Source organism: Phyllobates terribilis, unplaced genomic scaffold, assembly GCF_046119375.1.
Source record: "Phyllobates terribilis strain yellow unplaced genomic scaffold, ASM4611937v1 Scaffold_10__3_contigs__length_209671492, whole genome shotgun sequence".
NCBI lineage: Eukaryota > Metazoa > Chordata > Amphibia > Anura > Dendrobatidae > Phyllobates > Phyllobates terribilis.
Window position 1 is genome coordinate 175,696,270 of NW_027362770.1, and position 26,558 is coordinate 175,722,827.

The following is a 26,558-nucleotide window of genomic DNA, read 5'->3' on the forward strand; positions in this document are numbered from 1 at the left end:
GCCACACCCCTCTCTATTATTGGCTGAAGGCTAAGAACCTCGGCCACACCCCTCTCTATTATTGGCTGAAGGCTAAGAACCTCGGCCACACCCCTCTCTATTATTGGCTGAAGGCTAAGAACCTCGGCCACACCCCTCTCTATTATTGGCTGAGGGCTAAGAACCTTTGTCACACTCCTCTCTATTATTGGCTGAAGGCTAAGAACCTCGGCCACACCCCTCTCTATTATTGGCTGAGGGCTAAGAACCTCGGCCACACCCCTCTCTATTATTGGCTGAAGGCTAAGAACCTCGGCCACGCCCCTCTCTATTATTGGCTGAGGGCTAAGAACCTCGGCCACACCCCTCTCTATTACTGGCTGAGGGCTAAGAACCTTTGTCACACTCCTCTCTATTATTGGCTGAAGGCTAAGAACCTCGGCCACACCCCTCTCTATTATTGGCTGAAGGCTAAGAACCTCGGCCACACCCCTCTCTATTATTGGCTGAGGGCTAAGAACCTTTGCCACACTCCTCTCTATTATTGGCTGAGGGCTAAGAACCTCGGCCACACCCCTCTCTATTATTGGCTAAGGGCTAAGAACCTTTGCCACACTCCTCTCTATTATTGGCTGAAGGCTAAGAACCTCGGCCACACCCCTCTCTATTATTGGCTGAAGGCTAAGAACCTCGGCCACACCCCTCTCTATTATTGGCTGAAGGCTAAGAACCTCGGCCACACCCCTCTCTATTATTGGCTGAAGGCTAAGAACCTCGGCCACACCCCTCTCTATTATTGGCTGAAGGCTAAAAACCTCGGCCACACCCCTCTCTATTATTGGCTGAAGGCTAAGAACCTCGGCCACACCCCTCTCTATTATTGGCTGAAGGCTAAGAACCTCGGCCACACCCCTCTCTATTATTGGCTGAGGGCTAAGAACCTCGGCCACACCCCTCTCTATTATTGGCTGAAGGCTAAGAACCTCGGCCACACCCCTCTCTATTATTGGCTGAAGGCTAAGAACCTCGGCCACACCCCTCTCTATTATTGGCTGAAGGCTAAGAACCTCGGCCACACCCCTCTCTATTATTGGCTGAAGGCTAAGAACCTCGGCCACACCCCTCTCTATTATTGGCTGAAGGCTAAAAACCTCGGCCACACCCCTCTCTATTATTGGCTGAAGGCTAAGAACCTCGGCCACACCCCTCTCTATTATTGGCTGAAGGCTAAGAACCTCGGCCACACCCCTCTCTATTATTGGCTGAGGGCTAAGAACCTCGGCCACACTCCTCTCTATTAGCTGAAGGCTAAGAACCTCGGCCACACCCCTCTCTATTATTGGCTGAAGGCTAAGAACCTCGGCCACACCCCTCTATTATTGGCTGAGGGCTAAGAACCTCGGCCACACCCCTCTCTATTATTGGCTGAGGGCTAAGAACCTCGGCCACACTCCTCTCTATTATTGGCTGAAGGCTAAGAACCTCAGTCACACCCCTCTCTGTTATTGGCTGAGCCCTCAGCGCCTCAACCACACCCATCTACATGACTGGCTGAGGATTAAAAGCATCGACCACACCCATCAGTGTGATTGGCTGATGACAAAGTACGTCAACCGCACCCATTACTGTGATTGGCTGAAGGCTCTGTAGCTAATACCTATTTGCGTATGATGGGCGTGATGCTTTGTCCCTCTCGCCTACTCATGATTGGCTGATAACTGAGAGCCTTGACCCCATCCCATCTTTGTGATTGGCTGATGACTCAGCGCCTTGACCCCATCCCATCTTTGTGATTGGCTGATGACTCAGCGCCTTGACCCCATCCCATCTTTGTGATTGGCTGATGACTCAGCGCCTTGATTTCGCACGCGGCTGATTCTGGAGGCGGAGTCCTAGTGAGGGGAGGGGCTAGTCCTTCTATATACTGAGCATGCGCTGAAAGTGGCACCGCTATATCTGAAGACTATTCAAGGCAGCTGGCCAATGTGTCGATCTAGGTAGCCCACTGACCCGTGTTCAGAATGAATTCCAGCAGTTTCCTGAGGATCATATGTAGCGAGGAGTCTCCAATGGAGGCGAATCCTGCGGACAGGGTGTCCGTTCCCGTAGGGGCAGCGAAGGTGCCATCCAACATGACCAGGTACTGAGATGGCCCGCCGCCCCGGGCGCTCAGCGGCTGCTTCTGCTCGGTGCGTATGGACTGGCTCAGGTGCACGGTGAGCGTGAACACGGCACCGGCCACCACCGGCATCAGGTCCTTGGTCGCCTCGTCGTCCAGGATCTGAGAGGGGGCGATAGGTTACTTCGACGCCATAACCTGGCGGGATAATATGGGACTTCCCACTGCCCTATATACAGTACCTTGTCGTGCAGATCCTGGAGCAGATCCCTGATAATCAACTGCCTCTGCTCCGCCGGGATCAGGTCCTGAGGACAGGAGGTCAGGATGATCTCCACCAGCTGCCGCCAGGACTCCAGGGCGTGACGCTTGGCGTGAAGACTCTGGAACATCCTGTTTCTTTCCACCGCATGCTGCAGGATGGTGTTGATTTCCTAGAAAAAAAACAAAACATTGAAATTTGCAACTGAAGCCGGACTGCAGTACCCAACATGGCCACTACTGTGCGTATGGCGCTGTGTGGCTTTAAATATCCAAGTCATGGACTATCCCTTTAAGAACCCCCAGGCTCTACCTCCAATAGTACAGGTCTCTGTCCAAAGGCAGCCATGCCCTGAAGAGCATTGACTTCTGCGACCAGGACTCGCCGCAGGAGCTGTAAAAGGACAGAAAAGGATCAGTAAACGCTACGTCCGGACCCTCCTAGATCCTAAGACCCCGCCGGGCCCACCTTGACGTTGCAGACAGTATGGCTGCTGCGGTGTTGGTTCTGCTCGCAGTTGGTGATGAGCTGCTCAATCTGGATGCGATCAAAGAAGTCCATCTGCAGCTGCTCCGGGATCTCCTGCGTGAAGTCGATGGCGTCCAAGATGCTCAAGATTTTCCTGCGAACTAGAAAAAATGCGAAACGCGTCGTGAGCGTCGGTGATTGTACCGCAGTGGATCGTCGACGCTCTGCGAGAAAGTCATCGTGTGAAGCGGCTCAGACACTGAACCTAAAGGTTTTATCACCGGGTCACGCTTGGGGCATTGCATCTCAGGTCCCGAAATGCGTTAAATTGCTAAAAACAGGCAATTTTAAAGAACCAATGGCTTAAGGTTCGGAATCCACACAAAATACTAAGCAGGATCTACACACGTGACAGGGACAGAACATCTCGGCGTTACCTTTTGAGGATGTGTCAAAGTGAAGAAACGCGTTGATGCTCCGGTTGTCGTCCTCCATACCAGTATCACCGTCGGCTACAGAGAGGAAAAGAGAGGGAAAGATCTGTACATAAGAGAAACGAGCTGTATATACATTACTTATCATGTATTATATCCCAGAGCTGCACTCACTATTCTGCTGGTGCAGTCACTGTGTACATACATTACATTACTGATCCTGAGTTACATGCTGTATTATACTCCAGAGCTGCACTCGCTATTCTGCTGGTGCAGTCACTGTGTACATACATTACATTACTGATCCTGAGTTACATCCTGTATTATACTCCAGAGCTGCACTCACTATTCTGCTGGTGCAGTCACTGTGTACATACATTACTGATCCTGAGTTACATCCTATATTATACTCCAGAGCTGCACTCACTATTCTGCTGGTGCAGTCACTGTGTACATACATTACATTACTGATCCTGAGTTACATGCTGTATTATACTCCAGAGATGCACTCGCTATTCTGCTGGTGCAGTCACTGTGTACATACATTACATTACTGATCCTGAGTTACATCCTGTATTATACTCCAGAGCTGCACTCACTATTCTGCTGGTGCAGTCACTGTGTACATACATTACTGATCCTGAGTTACATCCTATATTATACTCCAGAGCTGCACTCACTATTCTGCTGGTGCAGTCACTGTGTACATACATTACATTACTGATCCTGAGTTACATGCTGTATTATACTCCAGAGCTGCACTCGCTATTCTGCTGGTGCAGTCACTGTGTACATACATTACATTACTGATCCTGAGTTACATCCTGTATTATACTCCAGAGCTGCACTCACTATTCTGCTGGTGCAGTCACTGTGTACATACATTACTGATCCTGAGTTACATCCTATATTATACTCCAGAGCTGCACTCACTATTCTGCTGGTGCAGTCACTGTGTACATACATTACATTACTGATCCTGAGTTACATGCTGTATTATACTCCAGAGCTGCACTCGCTATTCTGCTGGTGCAGTCACTGTGTACATACATTACATTACTGATCCTGAGTTACATGCTGTATTATACTCCAGAGCTGCACTCGCTATTCTGCTGGTGCAGTCACTGTGTACATACATTACATTACTGATCCTGAGTTACATCCTGTATTATACTCCAGAGCTGCACTCACTATTCTGCTGGTGCAGTCACTGTGTACATACATTACATTACTGATCCTGAGTTACATCCTGTATTATACTCCAGAGCTGCGCTCACTATTCTGCTGGTGCAGTCACTGTGTACATACATTACATTACTGATCCTGAGTTACATCCTGTATTATACTCCAGAGCTGCACTCACTATTCTGCTGGTGCAGTCACTGTGTACATACATTACATTACTGATCCTGAGTTACATCCTGTATTATACTCCAGAGCTGCACTCACTCTTCTGCTGGTGCAGTCACTGTGTACATACATTACATTACTGATCCTGAGTTACATCCTGTATTATACTCCAGAGCTGCACTCACTATTCTGCTGGTGCAGTCACTGTGTACATACATTACTGATCCTGAGTTACATCCTATATTATACTCCAGAGCTGCACTCACTAATATGCTGGTGCAGGCACAGTGTACATACATTACTGATCCTGAGTTAGATCCTGTATTATACTCCAGAGCTGCACTCACTATTCTGCTGGTGCAGTCACTGTGTACATACATTACATTACTGATCCTGAGTTACATCCAGTATTATACTCCAGAGCTGCACTCACTATTCTGCTGGTGCAGTCACTGTGTACATACATTACATTACTGATCCTGAGTTACCTCCTGTATTATACTCCAGAGCTGCACTCACTATTCTGCTGGTGCAGTCACTGTGTAGACACATTATTTGTCCTGTGCTGATCCTGAGTTACATCCTGTTTAATACTTCAGAGCTGCACTCACTATTCTGCTGGTGCAGTCACTGTGTACATACATTACATTACTGATCCTGAGTCACATTCTGTACTATACTGCAGAGCAGCACTCACTATTTTGCACACCCCTCACCTGTGTAGGGCCGGACGGGCACATCGTCCAGCAGGAGGTGCAGCAGCCTCTGTGTGTGGGAGCGCTGGCGGTTCAGGGACGTGATGCGCAGTTCTATGGACGCCGTCTTCATCATCCAGGACATCTGATTGAGGACGGAGATCTCGTGTCCTATAGGGGTGAGCATATAGGGGTCACTGTGCCATCACGGGACGCTCCCAGTGCGGAGGCTCGACCCCCCAGCAGGGTTGACTCCAACCGGCCCGGCCACCACGGAGGTGCAGAGTAGAGGTAACCACCGGTGGAGAAGTTCTCCTGTGTCTCCTTTACCTTTCACGGAGAAGGGCAGGTGGTGAAGTTGGGTGCCCAGGAAATCCTGACTAGTGCGCAGGTATCGCATGGTCGGTCCGGAGGTGTCAGAGCAGGCGCAGAGCTGATGGATGACCTGAGGAAACAGCACATCATTCAGTGAGACGCTGCACCAAAACTGGACATGGGTCATCGATTTCAGACCAGTGGATGAGATCCCAAAGGTCCAGGGTGGTCAAATGTGATCGGAGCTCTCCACTTCATCGGGATCTACTGATTTGTGAGGGGGCCAAGTGTAAGACCCCCCCGACCGAACCCACCTGATAGCAGAGCTCAGCAAGGTGCGGGGACTCTACCACGGCCACCGGTCCCGTTCTTCCATCCGTACCGTTCTTCAGAATATCCAAGATGGAGTGTAGACAGGTCCGGGGGAAGCCCAAGACTCCTGAAACGTAGAGTAGACGTTCACTGTAGTATGTGCCCGATGTAGCGCCCCCGTCAGTACATGGAGGGGGAAAATCTCCATACCAGAGTCTTGGAGGATGGTCGTACTGACTGGTTTTTTCAGCTCGAAGCCCAGGAGGTACAAGGCCAGATTGGGGGGCTTCATCTCCAGGGAGGTGATCAGCAGGTTGAGGATGTGGATCTTGGTCTCGTGATGGACCGTGGACAATGTTCTCTCTTCCTGGGTGTCTACAATCACAAGGAAAGTGAAAACCCTCGGAAATAAATACCTGGTCAATCCCCGACCACGAGGAGAAGTCTCACCTTCCAGGGAGGTCACCACTTCCTCCGCGTCCTCGCTGTCCAGGCACTCCACAAAGCCGGCCATTAGCCTCTGACTTATCTTCTGCCGGAGCAAAAGAAAGAATGAACGCAGGAGTCAGAATATTGTCCTCCATGGTCATTTACAAGGAGGACTATGTGGGGCCCATTATTCTACTATATGGAGGACTATGTGGGGCCATTATTCTACTGTATGGAGGACTATGTGGGGCCCATTATTCTACTGTATGGAGGACTATGTGGGGCCCATTATTCTACTGTATGGAGGACTATGTGGGGCCCATTATTCTACTGTATGGAGGACTATGTGGGCCCATTATTCTACTGTATGGAGGGCTATGTGGGCCCATTATACTACTGTATGGAGGGCTATGTGGGGCCATTATTCTACTGTATGGAGGGCTATGTGGGGCCCATTATTCTACTGTATGGAGGGCTATGTGGGGCCATTATTCTACTGTATGGAGGGCTATGTGGGGCCATTATTCTACTGTATGGAGGACTATGTGGGGCCCATTATTCTACTGTATGGAGGGCTATGTGGGGCCCATTATTCTACTGTATGGAGGGCTATGTGGGGCCATTATTCTACTGTATGGAGGGCTATGTGGGGCCATTATTCTACTGTATGGAGGGCTATGTGGGGCCATTATTCTACTGTATGGAGGGCTATGTGGGGCCATTATTCTACTGTATGGAGGGCTATGTGGGGCCCATTATTCTACTGTATGGAGGGCTATGTGGGGCCCATTATTCTACTGTATGGAGGACTATGTGGGGCCATTATTCTACTATATGGAGGGCTATGTGGGGCCCATTATTCTACTGTATGGAGGGCTATGTGGGGCCCATTATTCTACTGTATGGAGGGCTATGTGGGGCCCATTATTCTACTGTATGGAGGGCTATGTGGGGCCCATTATTCTACTGTATGGAGGGCTATGTGGGGCCCATTATTCTACTGTATGGAGGGCTATGTGGGGCCCATTATTCTACTGTATGGAGGGCTATGTGGGGCCCATTATTCTACTGTATGGAGGGCTATGTGGGGCCCATTGTTCTACTGTATGGAGGGCTATGTGGGGCCATTATTATACTGTATGGAGGGCTATGTGGGGCCCATTGTTCTACTGTATGGAGGGCTATGTGGGGCCCATTATTCTACTGTATGGAGGGCTATGTGGGGCCCATTATTCTACTGTATGGAGGGCTATGTGAGGCCATTATTCTACTGTATGGAGGACTATGTGGGGCCCATTATACTGTATGGAGGACTATGTGGGGCCATTATTCTGTATGGAGGGCTATGTGGGGCCATTATTCTACTCTATGGAGGGCTATGTGAGGCCATTATACTGTATGGAGGACTATGTGGGGCCATTATTCTGTATGGAGGGCTATGTGGGGCCATTATTCTACTCTATGGAGGGCTATGTGAGGCCATTATACTGTATGGAGGACTATGTGGGGCCATTATTCTACTGTATGGAGGACTATGTGGGGCCCATTATACTGTATGGAGGACTATGTGGGGCCCATTATACTGTATGGAGGACTATGTGGGGCCCATTATACTGTATGGAGGACTATGTGGGGCCCATTATACTGTATGGAGGACTATGTGGGGCCCATTATACGGTATGGAGGACTATGTGGGCCCATCTTTACCGGGTCCTGGGTAAAATCTCCCACGATTTTGGCTTGGATGTTGGCGTTGCTGGAAATGCTGCACAAGATCTTCGCGCTCTCGAAAGCCAATTCTGGATTTCCGGAGCCGTGGTACAAATACCTGCGGAGACGGAGCAATGATATCTAGCGGCTGAATTTTGCAAACCACCTTTTGTGGATTCGGGGGGGAGGGGGGACTGACCTGGCGATGTTCACCACGTGATCGGCCTTTTTGGACCGCGGGTTGATGCCCTGTAGTAACTGCTCCAGGGGAGTGACGATGAGCGAGAGGTGGCTTTCCCGCAGAAGGTCCATGAAGAGGTTCTCCTTCTGCAGCGTGAGGTTGAGGAGCATGAAGCAGCAGGTCACTGCCTTCTCCAAATGTTCCTTACCTTTGACGTACAAAATCGGGTTACTGTTTCGACTCCCCATCAAAAGGTAACCCAAGACAATTCCCAAAAGTGCACAGCTCTGTATACGCTACCTGGAAATGGGGCGTAAGTGTCCAGCTGTACGACGCCCTCTTCCAGCAGGCTCAGACACAGCTCCAACATGGGGGACTCGTTCAGTAAGTGATGCATTAAACTGAAGCCAGGCGGCTTATACGCGGCCTTCTCCTCCCCTGTGAAGATAAATTAGCCCCCCCAGTAAAAAATCATATAAAAACTAACGAGAAAAACAAAAAAAAAAGTTTTTGGAAATCCTCAGTGATCAGCTCCGATCAACCAGAGTGAGCTGTGTATGTTTGGCAGCAGTGGCCACTACAGGTGGCATGGGGTACTGCATGCCGAATAGTAATAAAAGCTCACCCTGCATCTCCACGTACTGCTCCACAAAGTCTTCCGGCTGCGGTTCGTAATCTCTCAGGAGTTTGTAAAAGACGTCGAGTACGGCCTCGGCCACTTCCCACTGTCGGGACGTAATAAAAAAAAAAAAAAAAGGCAAAAGTGATAATTGTGACACTAAAAGGGTTAAAAGTGAGCAACGTCTGGGTGGGGTACATGTCCTCCTACCTTCTCCGCCGCTCTCCTGTAACCTCTGGTGCGGAAGCGGAGGAAGACCGTATCGCGGAGAAACTGCAGGTACGGCTCAAATCCGGGGGCCCTTAAACCGGCCCCGAGGTTGGAGGGAAAATAGCTCTCCACCAAGGTACCGATGAGGCTGCAGAAGGCTCGGGTGAGCGGATATTCCTCAGCCCGGGACTCGATTTCATTCAGTTCCACCTTAAAAAAAAATATTATATATATATATATATATATATATATATATATATATATATATATATATATATATATATATATATATATATATATATATATATATATATATATATATATATATATATATATATATATATATATATCTTTACGGCACTGCTGCAAAACGATAACTGAGCCTTAAAAGAGATTGGTGAAGGAACAACCAGTACCTCTATTCCAGCCGCCTGCCTTTGTCCGGTTGGTCTCACAGTTTGTAAAATCTGCGGAAAAAAGTTGGATTATTCCTGAAATATATGTGAAAGGCGATAAAAGACGGGTGTCATAAATCACCGAAAGAGCGCTGCACCTGAGTGTGCTCCAGGGACTGCCAGAGAGAAGCCGCGATCTCCGGAGACTTCCCGAAGGCCGTCAGCGTCTTCAGCAGCTCCGCCTTCAGGACGGGAGGAATACTGCACTGCAGGAGGCCCAGGATCACGATCACCGGCGTCCACTGGGCGTGTTCACACAGGGCCAGACGGGCACTCTCACTCTACACAGAAAATAATGCTTGAGTCACATATCCTGCATCATACTCCAGAGCTGCACTCACTATTCTGCTGGTGGAGTCACTGTGTACATACATTACATTACTGATCCTGAGTTACATACTGTATTATACTCCAGAGCTGCACTCACTATTCTGCTGGTGCAGTCACTGTGTACATACATTACATTACTGATCCTGAGTTACATCCTGTATTATACTCCAGAGCTGCACTCACTATTCTGCTGGTGCAGTCACTGTATACATACATTACATTACTGATCCTGAGTTACATCCTGTATTATACCCCAGAGCTGCACTCACTATTCTGCTGGTGCAGTCACTGTATACATACATTACATTACTGATCCCGAGTTACATCCTGTATTATACTCCAGAGCTGCACTCACTATTCTGCTGGTGGAGTCACTGTATACATACACTACATTACTGATCCTGAGTTACATCCTGTATTATACTCCAGAGCTGCACTCACTATTCTGCTGGTGCAGTCACTGTGTACATACATTACTGATCCTGAGTTACCTCCTGTAATATACTCCAGAGCTGCACTCACTATTCTGCTGGTGGAGTCACTGTGTACATACATTACATTACTGATCCTGTACTGATCCTGAGTTACATCCTGTATTATAGTCCAGAGCTGCACTCACTATTCTGCTGGTGCAGTCACTGTGTACATACATTACATTACTGATCCTGAGTTACATCCTGTATTATACTCCAGAGCTGCACTCATTATTCTGCTGGTGCAGTCACTGTGTACATACATTACATTACTGATCCTGAGTTACATCCTGTATTGTACTCCAGAGCTGCACTCACTATTCTGCTGGTGCAGTCACTGTGTACATACATTACATTACTGATCCTGAGTTACATCCTGTATTGTACTCCAGAGCTGCACTCACTATTCTGCTGGTGTAGTCACTGTGTACATGCATTACATTACTGATCCTGAATTACATCCTGTATTATACTCCAGAGCTGCACTCACTATTCTGCTGGTGCAGTCACTGTGTACATACATTACTGATCCTGAGTTACATCCTGTATTATACCGCAGAGCTGCACTCACTATTCTGCTGGTGAAGTCACTGTGTACATACATTACATTACTGATCCTGAGTTACATCCTGAATTATACCCCAGAGCTGCACTCACTATTCTGCTGGTGCAGTCACTGTGTACATACATTACATTACTGATCCTGAGTTACCTCCTGTATTATACTCCAGAGCTGCACTCACTATTCTGCTGGTGCAGTCACTGTGTACATGCATTACTGATCCTGAGTTACATCCTGCATTATACTACAGAGCTGCGATCACTATTCTGCTACTTTCCAGGTCTTACCCATTCGATGACGGTGGTGGTGAGCTGCAGGAAGGCCACGAGTCCGTCCATCTCCCGCTGGGTGATGCCCCTCAGTGGAGGGTGGCGATGGTGGATGATATCGATGCTCGGTATGTCCCTCCGCAGGTGCTCGTGGTACAGCATCAGCGAGTGGAAGAAGTGATCCCAAGACACGGGGCTGCCGGCCTGCAGGTTCTCAGCTGAGATACAGAAAATTAGGATCTGGTGATGGCGAAGGATTTAACATGCAAAAAATGCACCGATCTATCCGAAAGCTAACACCCCAGAGGGATGCCGGCTGCCACACACTGCCCCCGCAGGAGAAACGCAGCATTACATGCTGAGTCCTCCATAGCAAAAGTCACTTTTTAGAGAGGCTCTCCGCCCTGGCTAATAGATGGGGGTAGGAAGTACGGACATGGGAGTAGAGATAGAGGGACCACCACCCCTCTTACAGTCAGTGTCAGGCCGTGGACTCACCGTGGCTGCTGCCGTTGGCTTTGAGAAAGCTGAAGCAGTAGTGGGCGCACTGCGGCCCGTCGCTCAGACCCTGCAGCATCTTCAGGTAAGGGATATAGAGGGTGGGCGGCAGCAGGTCGCTCATCTGTCTCACAAACTTGGACAACAAAACCTGGAAACAAATAAAAGGTCTGACACCTGGCGCCCCCCACAGGTCAATATCTGACCATAAGCAGCACTTATTCACAGGGTGGGGGGTGATGGAACATCGGGACTCCTTCAAGAACGAGGTCAAAAAGTCCAAAAAAAAAAAATGGCCAACCGATTCAGACTTTTTGCCCCCCCCGAGGGACAGTAATACGAGCTCATTCCCCTAAAAAGGCTACCAGCAAGGGGGAACTCCTTTACCTGGCGCTGCGGAGGTCTCTGGTGGGCAACTCCAAGGTAGGAGCCCATCAGGTTGGTGTTCTGGAGGGGTTCGTTCGGGCACCAAAACTCCAACGCCAGCTCCAGATGGAAGGAGTCGTTCCTGTAGAGCTCGGCAATCTGTCAAAACCAAAAGATAAAGAAAAGCTAAAAGTACCAAAAAACCATCAGCAAAATCTAAATTTACAACAACATAAACCACAAAGTTGCCTTACCAGCAGCAAGACGTGCTCCAGATCCCGCCGCAGCGAGGACGGCGGCTCGCTCCCCATCTGCAGGCTCAGGTGGATCAGACGGGCGTCCTCCTCCGCTCGGTTCCTCAGCTGCTTGACCTATGAAGACAGAAAAACGAGTCCTGGATGGGTGGGTGATATCACCGAGACCCCCACTGATCTGTAACCCTCTGTTCATCCTGTTCACAAGATAAATCCCCTCCCGTCACGATTTCCCTTTTTAGTATGGAACCTCAAGGAGTGGACCTTCATCGGTCTAAAAATTATCTTCTACGCAGAGGATAAGTGACAACCTATTGTTTTTTTACTTGGATAGAAATCTAACAGCCAAGTAACAAGAATGCAGGGGGATTAACCCCTTCAAGTCTTTCCCTTTTCATATAGAGCCCCATGAATTGCAACTGGACTGGTCTAAAAATTATCACTTAAGCAGAGGATAAGTGACAAATTTTTGATTTTTTTTCTTGTTTAGAAATCAAACATCCAGGTTGCAAGATCGCAGGGGTTCAACCTCTTCGCATCGCGTTTTTCCTTTTTCGCATGAAGCCCCAGGGATTGGACTTGCACCGGTCTAAAAATTATCACCTATGTAGAGGATAAGTGACAAATTTTTTTTTTTTACTTGATTAGAGATCAAACATCCAAGTAGCAAGATAGCAGAAGGAATTCAACCCCTCTGCGACGCCTTTTTCCTTTTTCGTATGGAGCCCCAGGGTTTCGACCTGCACTGGTCTAAAAATTATCACTTATGCAGAGGATAAGTGACAATTATTTTGTTTTTTTACCTGGTCAGAAATCAAACATCCAGGTCGCAAACTCGCAGGAGGAATTTAACCCCTTTGTAACACATTTTTTCAGTATGGAGCCCCAGGAATTGAACCTGGACCGGTCTAAAAATTATCACTTATGCAGAGGATAAGTGACAAATTTTCTTTTTACCTGGTCAGAAATCAAACAACAACCAACCTTCATGGGCATCCGAGTCAGGAAATCAGTGACCAGGATGTGAATCCTACGGATGAAGAATTCCTCCTGGGGAAAAAGCTCGGAGGCCACCACAGCATCAGTGAGGAAGAGGAAAGCGTTGCCTCCGATGGCCATCTCTGCCAGGACTTCATCCGCCTCTGTGAACTCCGCCAGCGCTGAGAAGTGACGGAAAGGTGGCATTAAAGTAAAATACAGCAACATATAAAAACAAGATAAAACAAGGCATCGACCCCATACCTGTAACTTCAGTGAGCTGAGATATACCACGTAGGGTGAGCGCCCAGGCCAGCCGGACCGTGGCTTGCAGACCGGATAACTTCCATGGCTGGGAGTCCTGCAGTCTCTGGTGAATGGCCGCCACATACTGCTTTTCAGTCAAAAGAGGCGTCTGCTGCATTAATTCTGGGATATGGGAAATAAAAGGAATATTAATATAAGAAAGAGCAGGTATTGGAACACATTGTGTAAATGGGTCCAATAGTACTAATGATAAAATACAGTGCATCGGCAGCCACCACTAGGGGGAGCTCCCTGTATACAGAGATACATGATAAGATCCTGTCTGCAGCCACTACTAGGGGGAGCACCCTGTATACAGAGATACATGATAAGATTCTGTCTGCAGCCACCACTAGGGGGAGCTCCCCGTCTACTGAGATACATGATAAGATCCTGTCTGCAGCCACCACTGGGGGGAGCTCCCTGTATACAGAGATACATGATAAGATTCTGTCTGTAGCCATCACTAGGGGGAGCTCCCTGTATACAGAGATACATGATAAGATCCTGTCTGCAGTCACCACTAGGGGGAGCTCCCTGTATACAAAGATACATGATAAGATCCTGTCTGCAGCCACCACTAGGGGGAGCTTCCTGTATACAGAGATACATAATAAGATCCTGTCTGCAGCCACCACTAGGGGGAGCTCCCTGTATACAGAGATACATGATAAGGTTCTGTCTGTAGCCACCACGAGGGGGAGCTACCTGTATACAGAGATACATGATAAGATCCTGTCTGCAGTCACCACTAGGGGGAGCTCCCTGTATACAGAGATACATGATAAGATCCTGTCTGCAGTCACCACTAGGGGGAGCTCCCTGTATACAGAGATACATGATAAGATTCTGTCTGTAGCCACCACGAGGGGGAGCTACCTGTATACAGAGATACATGATAAGATTCTGCCTACTGTCACCACTAGGGGGAGCTCCCTGTATACAGAGATACATGATAAGATTCTGCCTACTGTCACCACTAGGGGGAGCTCAGTGGAGTTGGATGTATACAAGACCTACCATCCCTGTCCTCTGTCCCCTGCTCCAAAAAGCTCACATCAAAGCAGTAGAGGAGCGCCATGAGGAGGGAGAGGTTAACGCCGTCTAGGGTGCCGTCTGCCTCCACAGAGACTTTCTCCAGGTGTCCGATTAGTAGGAGAGTGTCGTCCTTGCTCAGCGGGGTCTGACAGGCCCAGGAGAAGAGACTTCCTGCAAGCGACTGGCGGCTTTCCTTAATAAGATCAGAGACCTGCAAGGACGAGGAGTGACTTAGGGAGGAAAAAAGCAAAGCCGACCTGGGTCTACTACGATCCAGCATCTCAGCGGAACCGCCGGACCCCTGCGATAATCCTGCTCTTCTGGAAGACAGGACCATGAAGGTAGCGACGATCGGACCACCATGGCGGCATTTTCCCCCCTTCCTTCCTACCTCCTTGCGGTGCTTCTCGTTTCCCAGACCTCGCTCCTTCTGAAGCTTGTCAAATTCATTGTTCACGTCGATCTGGGACAACAGGGTGAGGATCTTCTGGGTGAGGCCGCTGTCCATCAGGTCGTCAGTGAAACGCGTCGTCATAGCCTCCACCTCCGGGCTGCGTGGGAGATAACAACCCAAGGTACTTTTTTATTTTTTTTTTATTTTAAGGGTCCTATCCTAACCACAGTATGTGCTATTTAGACTGCGCATAGTAAGAGCTGCAGTTTGTGCTCCAGAGCTGCTGTTCCAATTGCAACTGCAGCAGAAAGTCACATTTTTTTTTTTTTTAGGGGAAGAAACCCCCCATACTGTTCCTCATAATCCGATAGGAAAAAATGGTCGGAGATGGGTTATCCTGATGGGACAAGGGTCTACCTCACCCCCCCCCCCCCCCAAAAAAAAAACAGTGCCCACCCCTTTAGGTAAATCACATGACGATGACGGCCATACCTGAGGGCCAAGGTGAAGGTCTTGCCCTTGCGGGACTTGATTAGGGTGCACAAGGCGTTGGCGATACATCGCTTCCCATCCCAGTATAGGAGGACGGCGACCAGACCCCGGGTGAGGCCGGGGAAGTGCGGCTGCTGGTGCTCCCCTGTAACGAAAAACGGGCCTGTCAGTAACAGCTCCAGAATAAGGGGGGTCTCCAGGAGCCCCCCGTCCTGCCAGGTGACAGGGGTCTGACACAAGTGCGACTCTCCCCATGTACAGTATCAGCCTCATAGGACTATCCAAGACCGGATACAACTGTGACAAAGCCGCAGCTGTGAGAAGATGGCCCCCCGAAATCACCTGCGAGCAGAAGCTCCACAGCGGCCACCTCCCCGATACCGAACAGGTCGCTCAGGATGAAGGTCTCCTTAATGAGAGACTCGGGCAGGAGGCGGGTGCCCTGCTGCCCCTTAATGGCGATGCCCTCAGTGGCCGCCTTCTGGATCTTCTCATGTTGTTGGAGACTCTTGGCCTTTAGGAAGAAAAGGGAGAAAACTGAGCGCAGCTCTGGAGGATCAGTAACTGCACCAGCAGAATAGTGAGTGCAGCTCTGGAGTATAATACAGGATGTAACTCAGGATCAGTAATGTAATGTATGTACACAGTGACTGCAGCAGCAGAATAGTGAGTGCAGCTCTGGAGTATAATACAGGATGTAACTCAGGATCAGTAATGTATGTACACAGTGACTGCACCAGCAGAATAGCGAGTGCAGCTCTGGAGTATAATACAGGATGTAACTCAGGATCAGTAATGTAATGTATGTACACAGTGACTGCTCCAGCAGAATAGTGAGTGCAGCTCTGGAGTATAATACAGGATGTAACTCAGCATCAGTAATGTAATGTATGTACACAGTGACTGCACCAGCAGAATAGTGAGTGCAGCTCTGGAGTATAATACAGGATGTAACTCAGGATCAGTAATGTAATGTATGTACACAGTGACTGCACCAGCAGAATAGTGAGTGCAGCTCTGGAGTATAATACAGGATGTAACTCAGGATCAGTACAGGATCAGTAATGTAATGTATGTACACAGTGACTGCACCAGCAGAATAGTGAGTGCAGCTCTGGAGTATAATACAGGATGTAACTCAGGATCAGTAATGTAATGTATGTACACAGTGACTGCACCAGCAGAATAGTGAGCGCAGCTCTGGAGTATAATACAGGATGTAACTCAGGATCAGTAATGTAATGTATGTACACAGTGACTGCACCAGCAGAATAGTGAGTGCAGCTCTGGAGTATAATACAGGATGTAACTCAGGATCAGTAATGTATGTACACAGTGACTGCACCAGCAGAATAGTGAGTGCAGCTCTGGAGTATAATACAGGATGTAACTCAGGATCAGTAATGTAATGTATGTACACAGTGACTGCACCAGCAGAATAGTGAGTGCAGCTCTGGAGTATAATACAGGATGTAACTCAGGATCAGTAATGTAATGTATGTACACAGTGACTGCACCAGCAGAATAGTGAGTGCAGCTCTGGAGTATAATACAGGATGTAACTCCAGAGCGTTATTCTTCGCACAGAATTACCGGGTTCTTGAACAGTGAGATGAAGTCCGGCTTGTGCTTCTTCAGCATTAGGTCCAGGACGTGCGTGGCCTCCGGTTGCCTTTTCAGCAGCGCGTTCCCCACCGTCGTGCAGATTTCTTTGTAAGGACCCCACAGACTGGCGCCTGGAACCGATGAGAAAAATTGTACGTCAGCCTGGGAGTTGTAGTACACCACAAGAATAACTTATTTAATAAAAGGGTCTTTCCATATCTAGATATCCTACCACTTTCCGTGTACACAGCTCCAATGCAGAGCTATGTGTCACAGATATGACCCCAGCTTCTGTATTACCCTCCAGAGCTGCACTCACTGTTCTACCGCTGCAGTCACCACGTGAGGGTCCAGGCGCTAGGACCTCACATCTCGTACACATCCGGGGTCACGGTATCTCCGATAATAACATTTGTCACGTACACTGACACCAAACATCAGAGCAGAACCTTCTTTTCCCATGTTACCTGAATTTACCGCCAACGGCGCTGCCATCTTGGGACCGAACTTCCCAGGCAGAACCCGCCTGTTCACGTCAGGCTGCCTTCACCAATGCCTGTCCAGACAGCACCCCCAAATAATTTACAACCCCTCATCAAAACAAAACTACACCCCCCTTATCGGAGCTTGACTTTGCAGCAATAACTCAAGGTAGAGCGATAAATCGGCTTTGATACGTTATTTAGCTCTCTGTCACAAAAGAACCTCGCGTAAGCGGTTCTGGGAGATGTAGTTCGAGTCAAGTTTGAACATTTTAAATTTGGAAGTGAAAGAACTACATTTCCCAGCGGCATTTTTCTTTTTAAACGCCTCGTTTCATTTCAAAGGACTGGTCACGTGACAGCAGAGCACAGGATTGTGGGAAATGCAGTCCCAATGTATTTGAATTGTTTTAGTCCAGAGGTTAGAAAAACTACAAATCCCATAAGTCATTGCCACCGGTGTTAATACTTAAAGCAGAATTGAGGCGAGCGACTTGTCAGTTAATTTCATGACGAAAAAGTCTAAATTAATTCTATGTTGCAATAAGGAGCATTTTCCGTTACGGTTGCGCTAAGCTTGTCGGGATATGTAGTTCTTTTTCTTTACAAGACGGGAGATTCACGTCTTATATTTTAGTATTATGTCATTATATCTGTTGTAAATATTTCGCAGCATTGTGTTAATATAATCTTGGCTGATGCCTGAGCGGGAGGGTGAAATCCTATTATCCGTCTGCGGCGGCTCACGTTACGACTACAATTCCCATCGTGCACCGCGCCGCATGCTTCGGCCTCGTTTTATGTCTTGAACACTTTGCGCATGCGCACTTCGTTTTCTCCTCCCTCAGCTGCCAGAACAGTAACCCCCCCAATGTAAGATGGTGGCCGTCTGGTGGTGAAGATCCCCGGACAGGAGCAGACAGGCCCCGGGTATTTCTAGCCTTCTCTCGGAACCGAGCCGGTCATACACGGATCGTATCCGCCGAGCTCCGACAAACTGCCACAGAAGGAGGAGGAGCCGCAGGTCCGCCCCCTAGTGCCCGCCATTACCATCCAGCAACACCAGTGTGAGGGCCAGGCCGGCGCAGGAGGCGGTGCGAGGGTAAGAGGAGCGGGGGATCCTGTCACAGGCCGCAGCCTCCCTCACCTTATGTCCGGGCCTGGGAGCGGCCTCCTGTACACACACATGCGGCCTGTGCCGGAACCGCACCATTTACACACAGCCCGGCCTCTACCGGAACCGCACCATGTACACACAGCCCGGCCTCTACCGGAACCGCACCATGTACACGCAGCCCGGCCTCTGGCGGAACTGTGCCGTGTACACACAGCCCGGCCTCTACCGGAACCGCACCGTGTACACACAGCCCGGCCTCTACCGGAACCGCACCATGTACACACAGCCCGGCCTCTGGCGGAACCGCGGCGTGTGCACGCAGCCCGGGCTCTACCGGAACCGCGCCGTGTACACACAGCCCGGCCTCTACCGGAACCGCACCGTGTACACACAGCCCGGCCTCTACCGGAACCGCACCGTGTACACACAGCCCGGCCTCTACCGGAACCGCACCATGTACACACAGCCCGGCCTCTACCGGAACCGCACCATGTACACACAGCCCGGCCTCTACCGGAACCGCACCATGTACACGCAGCCCGGCCTCTGGCGGAACCGCGCCGTGTACACGCAGCCCGGCCTCTGGCGGAACCGCGCCGTGTACACGCAGCCCGGCCTCTGGCGGAACCGCGCCGTGTACACACAGCCCGGCCTCTACCGGAACCGCACCGTGTACACACAGCCCGGCCTCTACCGGAACCGCACCGTGTACACACAGCCCGGCCTCTACCGGAACCGCACCATGTACACACAGCCCGGCCTCTGGCGGAACCGCACCATGTACACGCAGCCCGGCCTCTGGCGGAACCGCGCCGTGTACACGCATCTCGGCCTCTGGCGGAGCCGCGCCGTGTACACGCAGCCCGGCCTCTGGCGGAGCCGCGCCGTGTACACGCAGCCCGGCCTCTGGCGGAGCCGCGCCGTGTACACGCAGCCCGGCCTCTGGCGGAGCCGCGCCGTGTACACGCAGCCCGGCCTCTCTCCATCACAACAAGACTCCACTCCCCAGAAATCACAGCCTACACCGGCCTCATCCTTGTGTACACTGACCTCTATTAATCGGGCCATCAATTTAGACTATGCTGATAGCCTCCTTCTTTCCTGGCTGACAGCCTCACTGCCTCTTTTCTTTCCCTCTAGACTGCCTCACTTCCTTCTTTCATATTTCTCTGTAGTCATTCAGCCTCCTTTCCTCTTTTTTACCCCTCTTTCCTTCCTGTAGATGGCCTACCTTTTTACCTCTGTACCAGTAGGCAGCCTCACTCCTTTCCTTTTTTCCGGTGGGTGTCTTCCTTTCCTTCCTTTCTTTTCTCCCTCCTTCTTTCCTTCCTAGTTTTCAGCTGTCGGATTTCCTTCCTTTCTTCTCTGCGGCGGGTGGCCTTTCTACCTTCTTTCCGGATAGTGGGCGACCTTCCTTCCTTATTTCCGGATGGTGGCTTTCCTCTCTCCCTTCCGGCGGGCGGCCTCCCTTCCTTCCTTCCTTTTCTCTCTTCTTTCTGGCGGCGGCCTCCCTTCCTTTCTTTCTTATTTTCTCTCATCTTTCCTGCGGGAGGCCTCCCTTCCTTCTTTCTTTTCTCTTTTCTTTCTGGCAGCCTCCCTTCCTTCCTTCTTTTCCATACTTCTTTCTGGCCGGCGGCCTCCCTTCCTTCCTTCTTTTCCCTCTTCTTTCCGACCGGCGGCCTCCCTCCCTTCCTTCTTTCTTTTCTCTCTTTCTGGCCGACGGCCTCCCTTCCTTCCTTCTTTTCCCTACTTCTTTGCGGCCGGCGTCCTCCCTTCCTTCATTCTTTTCCCTCTTCTTTCTGGCCGGCGGCCTCCCTTCCTTCCTTCTTTTCCCTACTTCTTTGCGGCCGGCGTCCTCCCTTCCTTCCTTCTTTTCCCTTTCTTTCTGGCCGGCGGCCTCTCTTCCTTCCTTCTTTTCCCTCTTCTTTCCGGCCAGCGGCCTCCTTTCCTTCCTTCTTTTCCCTCTTCTTTCCGGCCAGCGGCCTCCCTTCCTTCCTTCTTTTCCCTCTTCTTTCCGGCCAGCGGCCTCCCTTCCTTCCTTCTTTTCCCTCTTCTTTCCGGCCGGCGGCCTCCCTTCCTTCCTTCTTTTCCCTCTTCTTTCCGGCCGGCGGCCTCCCTTCCTTCCTTCTTTTCCCTCTTCTTTCCGGCAGGCGGCCTCCCTTCCTTCCTTCTTTTCCCTCTTCTTTCCGGCAGGCGGCCTCCCTTCCTTCCTTCTTTTCCCTCTTCTTTCTGGCCGGCGGCCTCCCTTCCTTCCCTCCTTTCCCTCTTTTCTGTCGGCCTCCCTTCCTTCCTTCTTTTCCCTCTTCTTTCTGGCCGGCGGCTTCCCTTCCTTCCTTCTTTCTTTTCCCTCTTCTTTCCGGCCGGCGGCCTCCCTTCCTTCCTTCTTTTCCCTCTTCTTTCCGGCCGGCGGCCTCCCTTCCTTCCTTCTTTTCCCTCTTCTTTCTGGCCTCCCTTCCTTCCTTCTTTTCCCTCTTCTTTCTGGCCGGCGGCCTCCCTTCCTTCCTTCTTTTCCCTCTTCTTTCTGGCCGGCGGCCTCCCTTCCTTCCTTCTTTTCCCTCTTCTTTCTGACCGGCGGCCTCCCTTCCTTCCTTCTTTTCCCTCTTCTTTCTGGCCGGCGGCCTCCCTTCCTTCCTTCTTTTCCCCTCTTCTTTCTGGCCGGCGGCCTCCCTTCCTTCCTTCTTTTCCCTCTTCTTTCCGGCCGGCGGCCTCCCTTCCTTCCTTCTTTTCCCTCTTCTTTCTGGCCGGCGGCCTCCCTTCCTTCCTTCTTTTCCCTCTTCTTTCCGGCCGGCGGCCTCCCTTCCTTCCTTCTTTTCCCTCTTCTTTCCGGCCGGCGGCCTCCGTTCCTTCCTTCTTTTCCCTCTTCTTTCCGGCCGGCGGCCTCCCTTCCTTCCTTCTTTTCCCTCTTCTTTCCGGCCGGCGGCCTCCCTTCCTTCCTTCTTTTCCCTCTTCTTTCTGGCCGGCGGCCTCCCTTCCTTCCTTCTTTTCCCTCTTCTTTCTGGCCGGCGGCCTCCCTCCCTTCCTTCTTTTCCCTCTTCTTTCTGGCCGGCGGCCTCCCTTCCTTCCTTCTTTTCCCTCTTCTTTCTGGCCGGCGGCCTCCCTTCCTTCCTTCTTTTCCCTCTTCTTTCTGGCCGGCGGCCTCCCTTCCTTCCTTCTTTTCCCTCTTCTTTCTGGCCGGCGGCCTCCCTTCCTTCCTTCTTTTCCCTCTTCTTTCTGGCCGGCGGCCTCCCTTCCTTCCTTCTTTTCCCTCTTCTTTCTGGCCGGCGGCCTCCCTTCCTTCCTTCTTTTCCCTCTTCTTTCTGGCCGGCGGCCTCCCTTCCTTCCTTCTTTTCCCTCTTCTTTCTGGCCGGCGGCCTCCCTTCCTTCCTTCTTTTCCCTCTTCTTTCTGGCCGGCGGCCTCCCTTCCTTCCTTCTTTTCCCTCTTCTTTCTGGCCGGCGGCCTCCCTTCCTTCCTTCTTTTTCCTCTTCTTTCTGGCCGGCGGCCTCCCTTCCTTCCTTCTTTTCCCTCTTCTTTCTGGCCGGCGGCCTCCCTTCCTTCCTGCTTTTCCCTCTTCTTTCTGGCCGGTGGCCTCCTTTCCTTCCTTCTTTTCTTGGCCCACTTAATGTCCTGACACTGCGGTTCCTGGTCAATTGAGCCCTTAGCTGACCATACACGTCAGAGATGTACGATTCCTGGGCCTGCTGGCCCCCCCTGCGTCTGCGGCCCCCTCCGCCTATAATCCTGTGTTCTCTCTGTATCTCGCACATTGTGCAGTTGGTTTCCCAGTTGTTGCTGCCCGGTGGATGATAGGAGTTGTAGTTTCTCTGTATGTTGGGGAATTGTCTTTCAGCCTCTGTCATTACTTTCCCACATTGCTCTCGGTTACATTGGGGGCTACGAGCCTCTCCCGGGTCCCCCCTTGTCTTTGGGTGGGTTCCCTTCAGTCTGTGTCGAGCTTGTGCTTGTAAAGATCCAATCTGACCAGGTAGAGCTGCGGTGTAAAGCATGAGGGAGATAAAATAGCAGCTATCCTGATGCCGGGGTGGAGGTGTCTCGCCTTTTCTGATTGTAGATTGATATGTCCGTTCCCCCCTTCTCAGCCACCGCCTTCTCTGACTCTTAAATTTTGCTTCTTTTTAAAGGTATTTTTCAGAAATGTTTTCAAAAACGGAAATCATAAATCATTACTTGCAGCGATGATGCCGCCGCGTCCATCAATTCCGTGACCGCTGCAGATAATCGTTGATCTCAGCAGTCATGTCACGGTTGAGGCCGGTGATTGGCTGCAGCGATCCCGTGATTTATGGAGGGACGCAGTGTTGGGTTTTGTATAATCGTAGAATTTGTTATACCCCTGTAAACGGGATCTGACCTCTCCGAGCTCATTCTGCGAGATGTAGATTCACGACCGCTGGCGAGTCACAGGTCGCTGCCACCATGATTCTTAAAGGGACCCTATAGAAAAATTCCTCTACTCTCTGTTGTCAGCCGGCTAAGAACGGCTGGCGTGGGTTTTGTTTGTTTTCTTTGGAATGAACCACAGGAAGGAAGTCCGGAGTCGTCGCTTCTCCCTTGGTCTCTGTCCCGACCATTGTAGGGTTATTGGCCCTTTAACACTTCCCCCGTACTCCCTGCCCCCCCTGATCGTCATCCTCCGTACATAACATTGTGGGTTACAGTTAAATTAGGGTACGTGCACACGGTCAGTAAACGCTGCGGATTGGACTCAGTGCACTTGTGCTATGTGCAATCCGCAGCGGCCAGATGTTACAGCAGTGGATGGATTTATACAAATCCCATGTCCACTATGCGTCTCCGTGCGCCTGCGGACACGGGTATGTGGCGTGTCTTTCCAGACCGCAGCAAGAGAAATTATATCAGTGTAATGCATAGGATGCGGTGAATGGTTGAATGAACACGTGCGGATTCACCTGCGTGCAGCGCTTTGTACGCAGCACACAGTATACAGCGTTCAAAGCGCAGCCATTACCGACCGTCTGCACAATCCCTTAAACAAAATGTACAATTGGGGGAGGAAGGTTGATAGACCTAGGTCTTTATTCAACCTACATTACTAGGTTACTCCCTGCCCCGATCATCCTCCTCCTCCGTACTCTCTGCCCCCCGATTGTCGTCGTCGCCCTCCTCCTCCTCCGTACTCTCTGCCCCCCGATTGTCGTCGTCGCCCTCCTCCTCCTCCGTACTCTCTGCCCCCCGATTGTCGTCGTCGCCCTCCTCCTTACTTCCTGCCCCCGATTGTCGTCGTCGCCCTCCTCCGTACTCCCTGCCCCCCAATTGTCGTTGTCGCCGCCCTCCTCCTTCTCCGTACTCCCTGCCCCCCGATTGTCGTCGTCGCCCTCCTTTTCCGTACTCTCTGCCCCCCCGATTGTCGTCGTCGTCGCCCTCCTCCTCCATGCTCCCTGCCCCCCCGATTGTCGTCGTCGTCGCCCTCCTCCTCCATGCTCCCTGCCCCCCCCGATTGTCGTCGTCGTCGCCCTCCTCCTCCATGCTCCCTGCCCCCCCGATTGTCGTCGTCGCCCTCCTCCTCCATGCTCCCTGCCCCCCCGATTTTCGTCGTCGTCGCCCTCCTCCTCCATGCTCCCTGCCCCCCCGATTGTCGTCGTCGTCGCCCTCCTCCTTACTCCCTGCCCCCCCGATTGTCGTCGTCGCCCTCCTCCTCCTCCGTACTCCCTGCCCCCCCCGATTGTCGTCGTCGCCCTCCTCCGTACTCCCTGCCCCCCCCGATTGTCGTCGTCGCCCTCCTCCTCCTCCGTACTCCCTGCCCCCCCGATTGTCGTCGTCGCCCTCCTCCTCCTCCGTACTCCCTGCCCCCCCGATTGTCGTCGTCGCCCTCCTCCTCCGTACTCCCTGCCCCCCCCGATTGTCGTCGTCTCCCTGCTCCTCCTCCTCCGTACTCCCTGCCATTGATTGTTGTCGTCCTCCCTTACTATCTGCCCCCCCAATTGTCGTCGTCCTCCGCCGTACTCCCTGCCCCCTACCTGATCGTCGTCCTCGCCTCTTCTATTTTTGGAAAGCTGAGCGGTGACGCATTATTGCCGACGTGCCGCTTTCCAATCATAGCCACCTCCTCGGTGCAAACACCGTCACATCCCCGACTCCTGTCGCTAAGCTCTCGCCGGCTGCTGATAATAATCGAGCGCCCTCGACTGCTGGCAGCCATATTTGGAGATGGCTAAGTGCTTGTTCTCGTGTGCATTTAAAGGGGTTGTCCAGGACTTGGTCATTGATGATCTATCCTTAGGGTCACATCTGTGGGGTCTAAAACCCAGCGCCCCCCCAGCGATCAGCTGTAGGTTGCTGGGCTGTAGAGTCAGTATAAAATGGACCGACTCCAACTCCTAAAATATATAATAAATTGAGTACAGTCGTTCAATGCAGTTTGTGGGGAATATTTTTTCATAAGAATTTGGGAAAGTAATGAAATGTCCTATTCCTGATCCTGAGACAGGAGCGTGTGGGTGTACAGAGGGTCAGGAGAGGCAGGAGCGAGTGTGCGTGTGTACGGAGGGTCAGGAGAGGCAGGAGCGAGTGTGCGTGTGTACGGAGGGTCAAGAGAGGCAGGAGCGAGTGTGCGTGTGTACGGAGGGTCAAGAGAGGCAGGAGCGAGTGTGCGTGTGTACGGAGGGTCAGGAGAGGCAGGAGCGAGTGTGCGTGTGTACGGAGGGTCAGGAGAGGCAGGAGCGTGCGTGTGTACAGAGGGTCAGGAGAGGCAGGAGCGAGCGTGCGTGCGTACGGAGGGTCAGGAGAGGCAGGAGCGAGCGTGCGTGTGTACAGAGGGTCAGGAGAGGCACGAGCGTGCGTGTGTACAGAGGGTCAGGAGAGGCACGAGCGTGCGTGTGTACGGAGGGTCAGGAGAGGCACGAGCGAGCGTGCGTGTGTACGGAGGGTCAGGAGAGGCACGAGCGAGCGTGCGTGTGTACGGAGAGGCAGGAGCGAGTGTGCGTGTGTACGGAGAGGCAGGAGCGAGTGTGCGTGTGTACGGAGGGTCAGGAGAGGCAGGAGCGAGTGTGCGTGTGTACGAAGGGTCGGGAGAAGCAGGAGCGAGTGTGTGTGTGTACGAAGGGTCAGGAGAGGCAGGAGCGAGCGTGCGTGTGTACGGAGAGGCAGGAGCGAGTGTGCGTGTGTACGGAGGGTCAGGAGAGGCAGGAGCAAGCGTGCGTGTGTACGGAGGGTCAGGAGAGGCAGGAGCGAGCGTGCATGTGTACGGAGGGTCAGGAGAGGCAGGAGCGAGCGTGCGTGTGTACGGAGGGTCAGGAGAGGCAGGAGCGAGCGTGCGTGTGTACGGAGGGTCAGGAGAGGCAGGAGCGAGCGTGCGTGTGTACGGAGGGTCAGGAGAGGCAGGAGCGAGCGTGCGTGTGTACGGAGGGTCAGGAGAGGCAGGAGCGAGCGAGCGTGCGTGTGTACGGAGGGTCAGGAGAGGCAGGAGCGAGCGAGCGTGCGTGTGTACGGAGGGTCAGGAGAGGCAGGAGCGAGCGTGCGTGTGTACGGAGGGTCAGGAGAGGCAGGCAGGAGCGAGCGCGCGCGCGTGTGTACGGAGGGTCGGGAGAGGCAGGAGCGCGCGCGTGTGTACGGAGGGTCGGGAGAGGCAGGAGCGAGCGTGCGTGTGTACGGAGGGTCGGGAGAGGCAGGAGCGAGCGTGCGTGTGTACGGAGGGTCGGGAGAGGCAGGAGCGAGCGTGCGTGTGTACGGAGGGTCAGGAGAGGCAGGCAAGAGCGAGCGCGCGTGTGTACGGAGGGTCGGGAGATGCAGGAGCGCGCGCGTGTGTACGGAGGGTCGGGAGAGGCAGGAGCGCGCACGTGTGTGCGGAGGGTCGGGAGAGGTGAATCCAGAACGTTCCGTCCCTTCGTTCTCCAGGGGA

The 26,558-nt window shown here is 51.8% G+C and overlaps 2 protein-coding genes across 11 annotated transcripts in view; one reads left to right on the forward strand and one right to left on the reverse strand.

Moving 5' to 3' along the window:
• NUP205 (nucleoporin 205) overlaps nt 1-17,705 on the reverse strand; it is a 31,545-nt gene extending 13,840 nt beyond the window's left edge. Inside the window, exons 1-29 of one of the 2 annotated variants that reach the window (XM_073650193.1) lie at nt 17,571-17,705; nt 17,092-17,234; nt 15,841-16,012; nt 15,499-15,643; nt 15,004-15,163; nt 14,595-14,823; nt 13,533-13,697; nt 13,275-13,450; nt 12,291-12,407; nt 12,058-12,195; nt 11,671-11,821; nt 11,191-11,390; nt 9,637-9,819; nt 9,500-9,550; nt 9,084-9,293; nt 8,880-8,979; nt 8,555-8,692; nt 8,273-8,462; nt 8,071-8,191; nt 6,385-6,466; nt 6,145-6,309; nt 5,937-6,061; nt 5,638-5,752; nt 5,329-5,478; nt 3,266-3,340; nt 2,829-2,989; nt 2,673-2,753; nt 2,341-2,532; nt 1,990-2,260 (exon numbers count right to left, since the gene is read on the reverse strand). In XM_073650193.1, coding sequence (XP_073506294.1) covers nt 1,990-2,260; nt 2,341-2,532; nt 2,673-2,753; nt 2,829-2,989; nt 3,266-3,340; nt 5,329-5,478; nt 5,638-5,752; nt 5,937-6,061; nt 6,145-6,309; nt 6,385-6,466; nt 8,071-8,191; nt 8,273-8,462; nt 8,555-8,692; nt 8,880-8,979; nt 9,084-9,293; nt 9,500-9,550; nt 9,637-9,819; nt 11,191-11,390; nt 11,671-11,821; nt 12,058-12,195; nt 12,291-12,407; nt 13,275-13,450; nt 13,533-13,697; nt 14,595-14,823; nt 15,004-15,163; nt 15,499-15,643; nt 15,841-16,012; nt 17,092-17,234; nt 17,571-17,598 — 4,234 coding nt within the window. In that variant the 5' untranslated portion in view covers nt 17,599-17,705. Of the gene's footprint in view, nt 1-1,989; nt 2,261-2,340; nt 2,533-2,672; nt 2,754-2,828; nt 2,990-3,265; nt 3,341-5,328; nt 5,479-5,637; nt 5,753-5,936; nt 6,062-6,144; nt 6,310-6,384; nt 6,467-8,070; nt 8,192-8,272; nt 8,463-8,554; nt 8,693-8,879; nt 8,980-9,083; nt 9,294-9,499; nt 9,551-9,636; nt 9,820-11,190; nt 11,391-11,670; nt 11,822-12,057; nt 12,196-12,290; nt 12,408-13,274; nt 13,451-13,532; nt 13,698-14,594; nt 14,824-15,003; nt 15,164-15,498; nt 15,644-15,840; nt 16,013-17,091; nt 17,235-17,335; nt 17,358-17,570 lie in introns of those variants that run through there. The other variant, XM_073650194.1, reaches the window with a different exon arrangement.
• A 712-nt stretch (nt 17,706-18,417) lies between these two features.
• Nucleotides 18,418-26,558, forward strand: part of CNOT4 (CCR4-NOT transcription complex subunit 4) — a 35,860-nt gene continuing 27,719 nt past the window's right edge. For all 9 annotated transcript variants that reach the window (XM_073650196.1, XM_073650200.1, XM_073650198.1 and 6 more), the window contains exon 1: nt 18,418-18,687. The gene's annotated coding sequence lies outside the window, so the exon portion shown is untranslated. The remainder of the gene's footprint in view (nt 18,688-26,558) is intronic.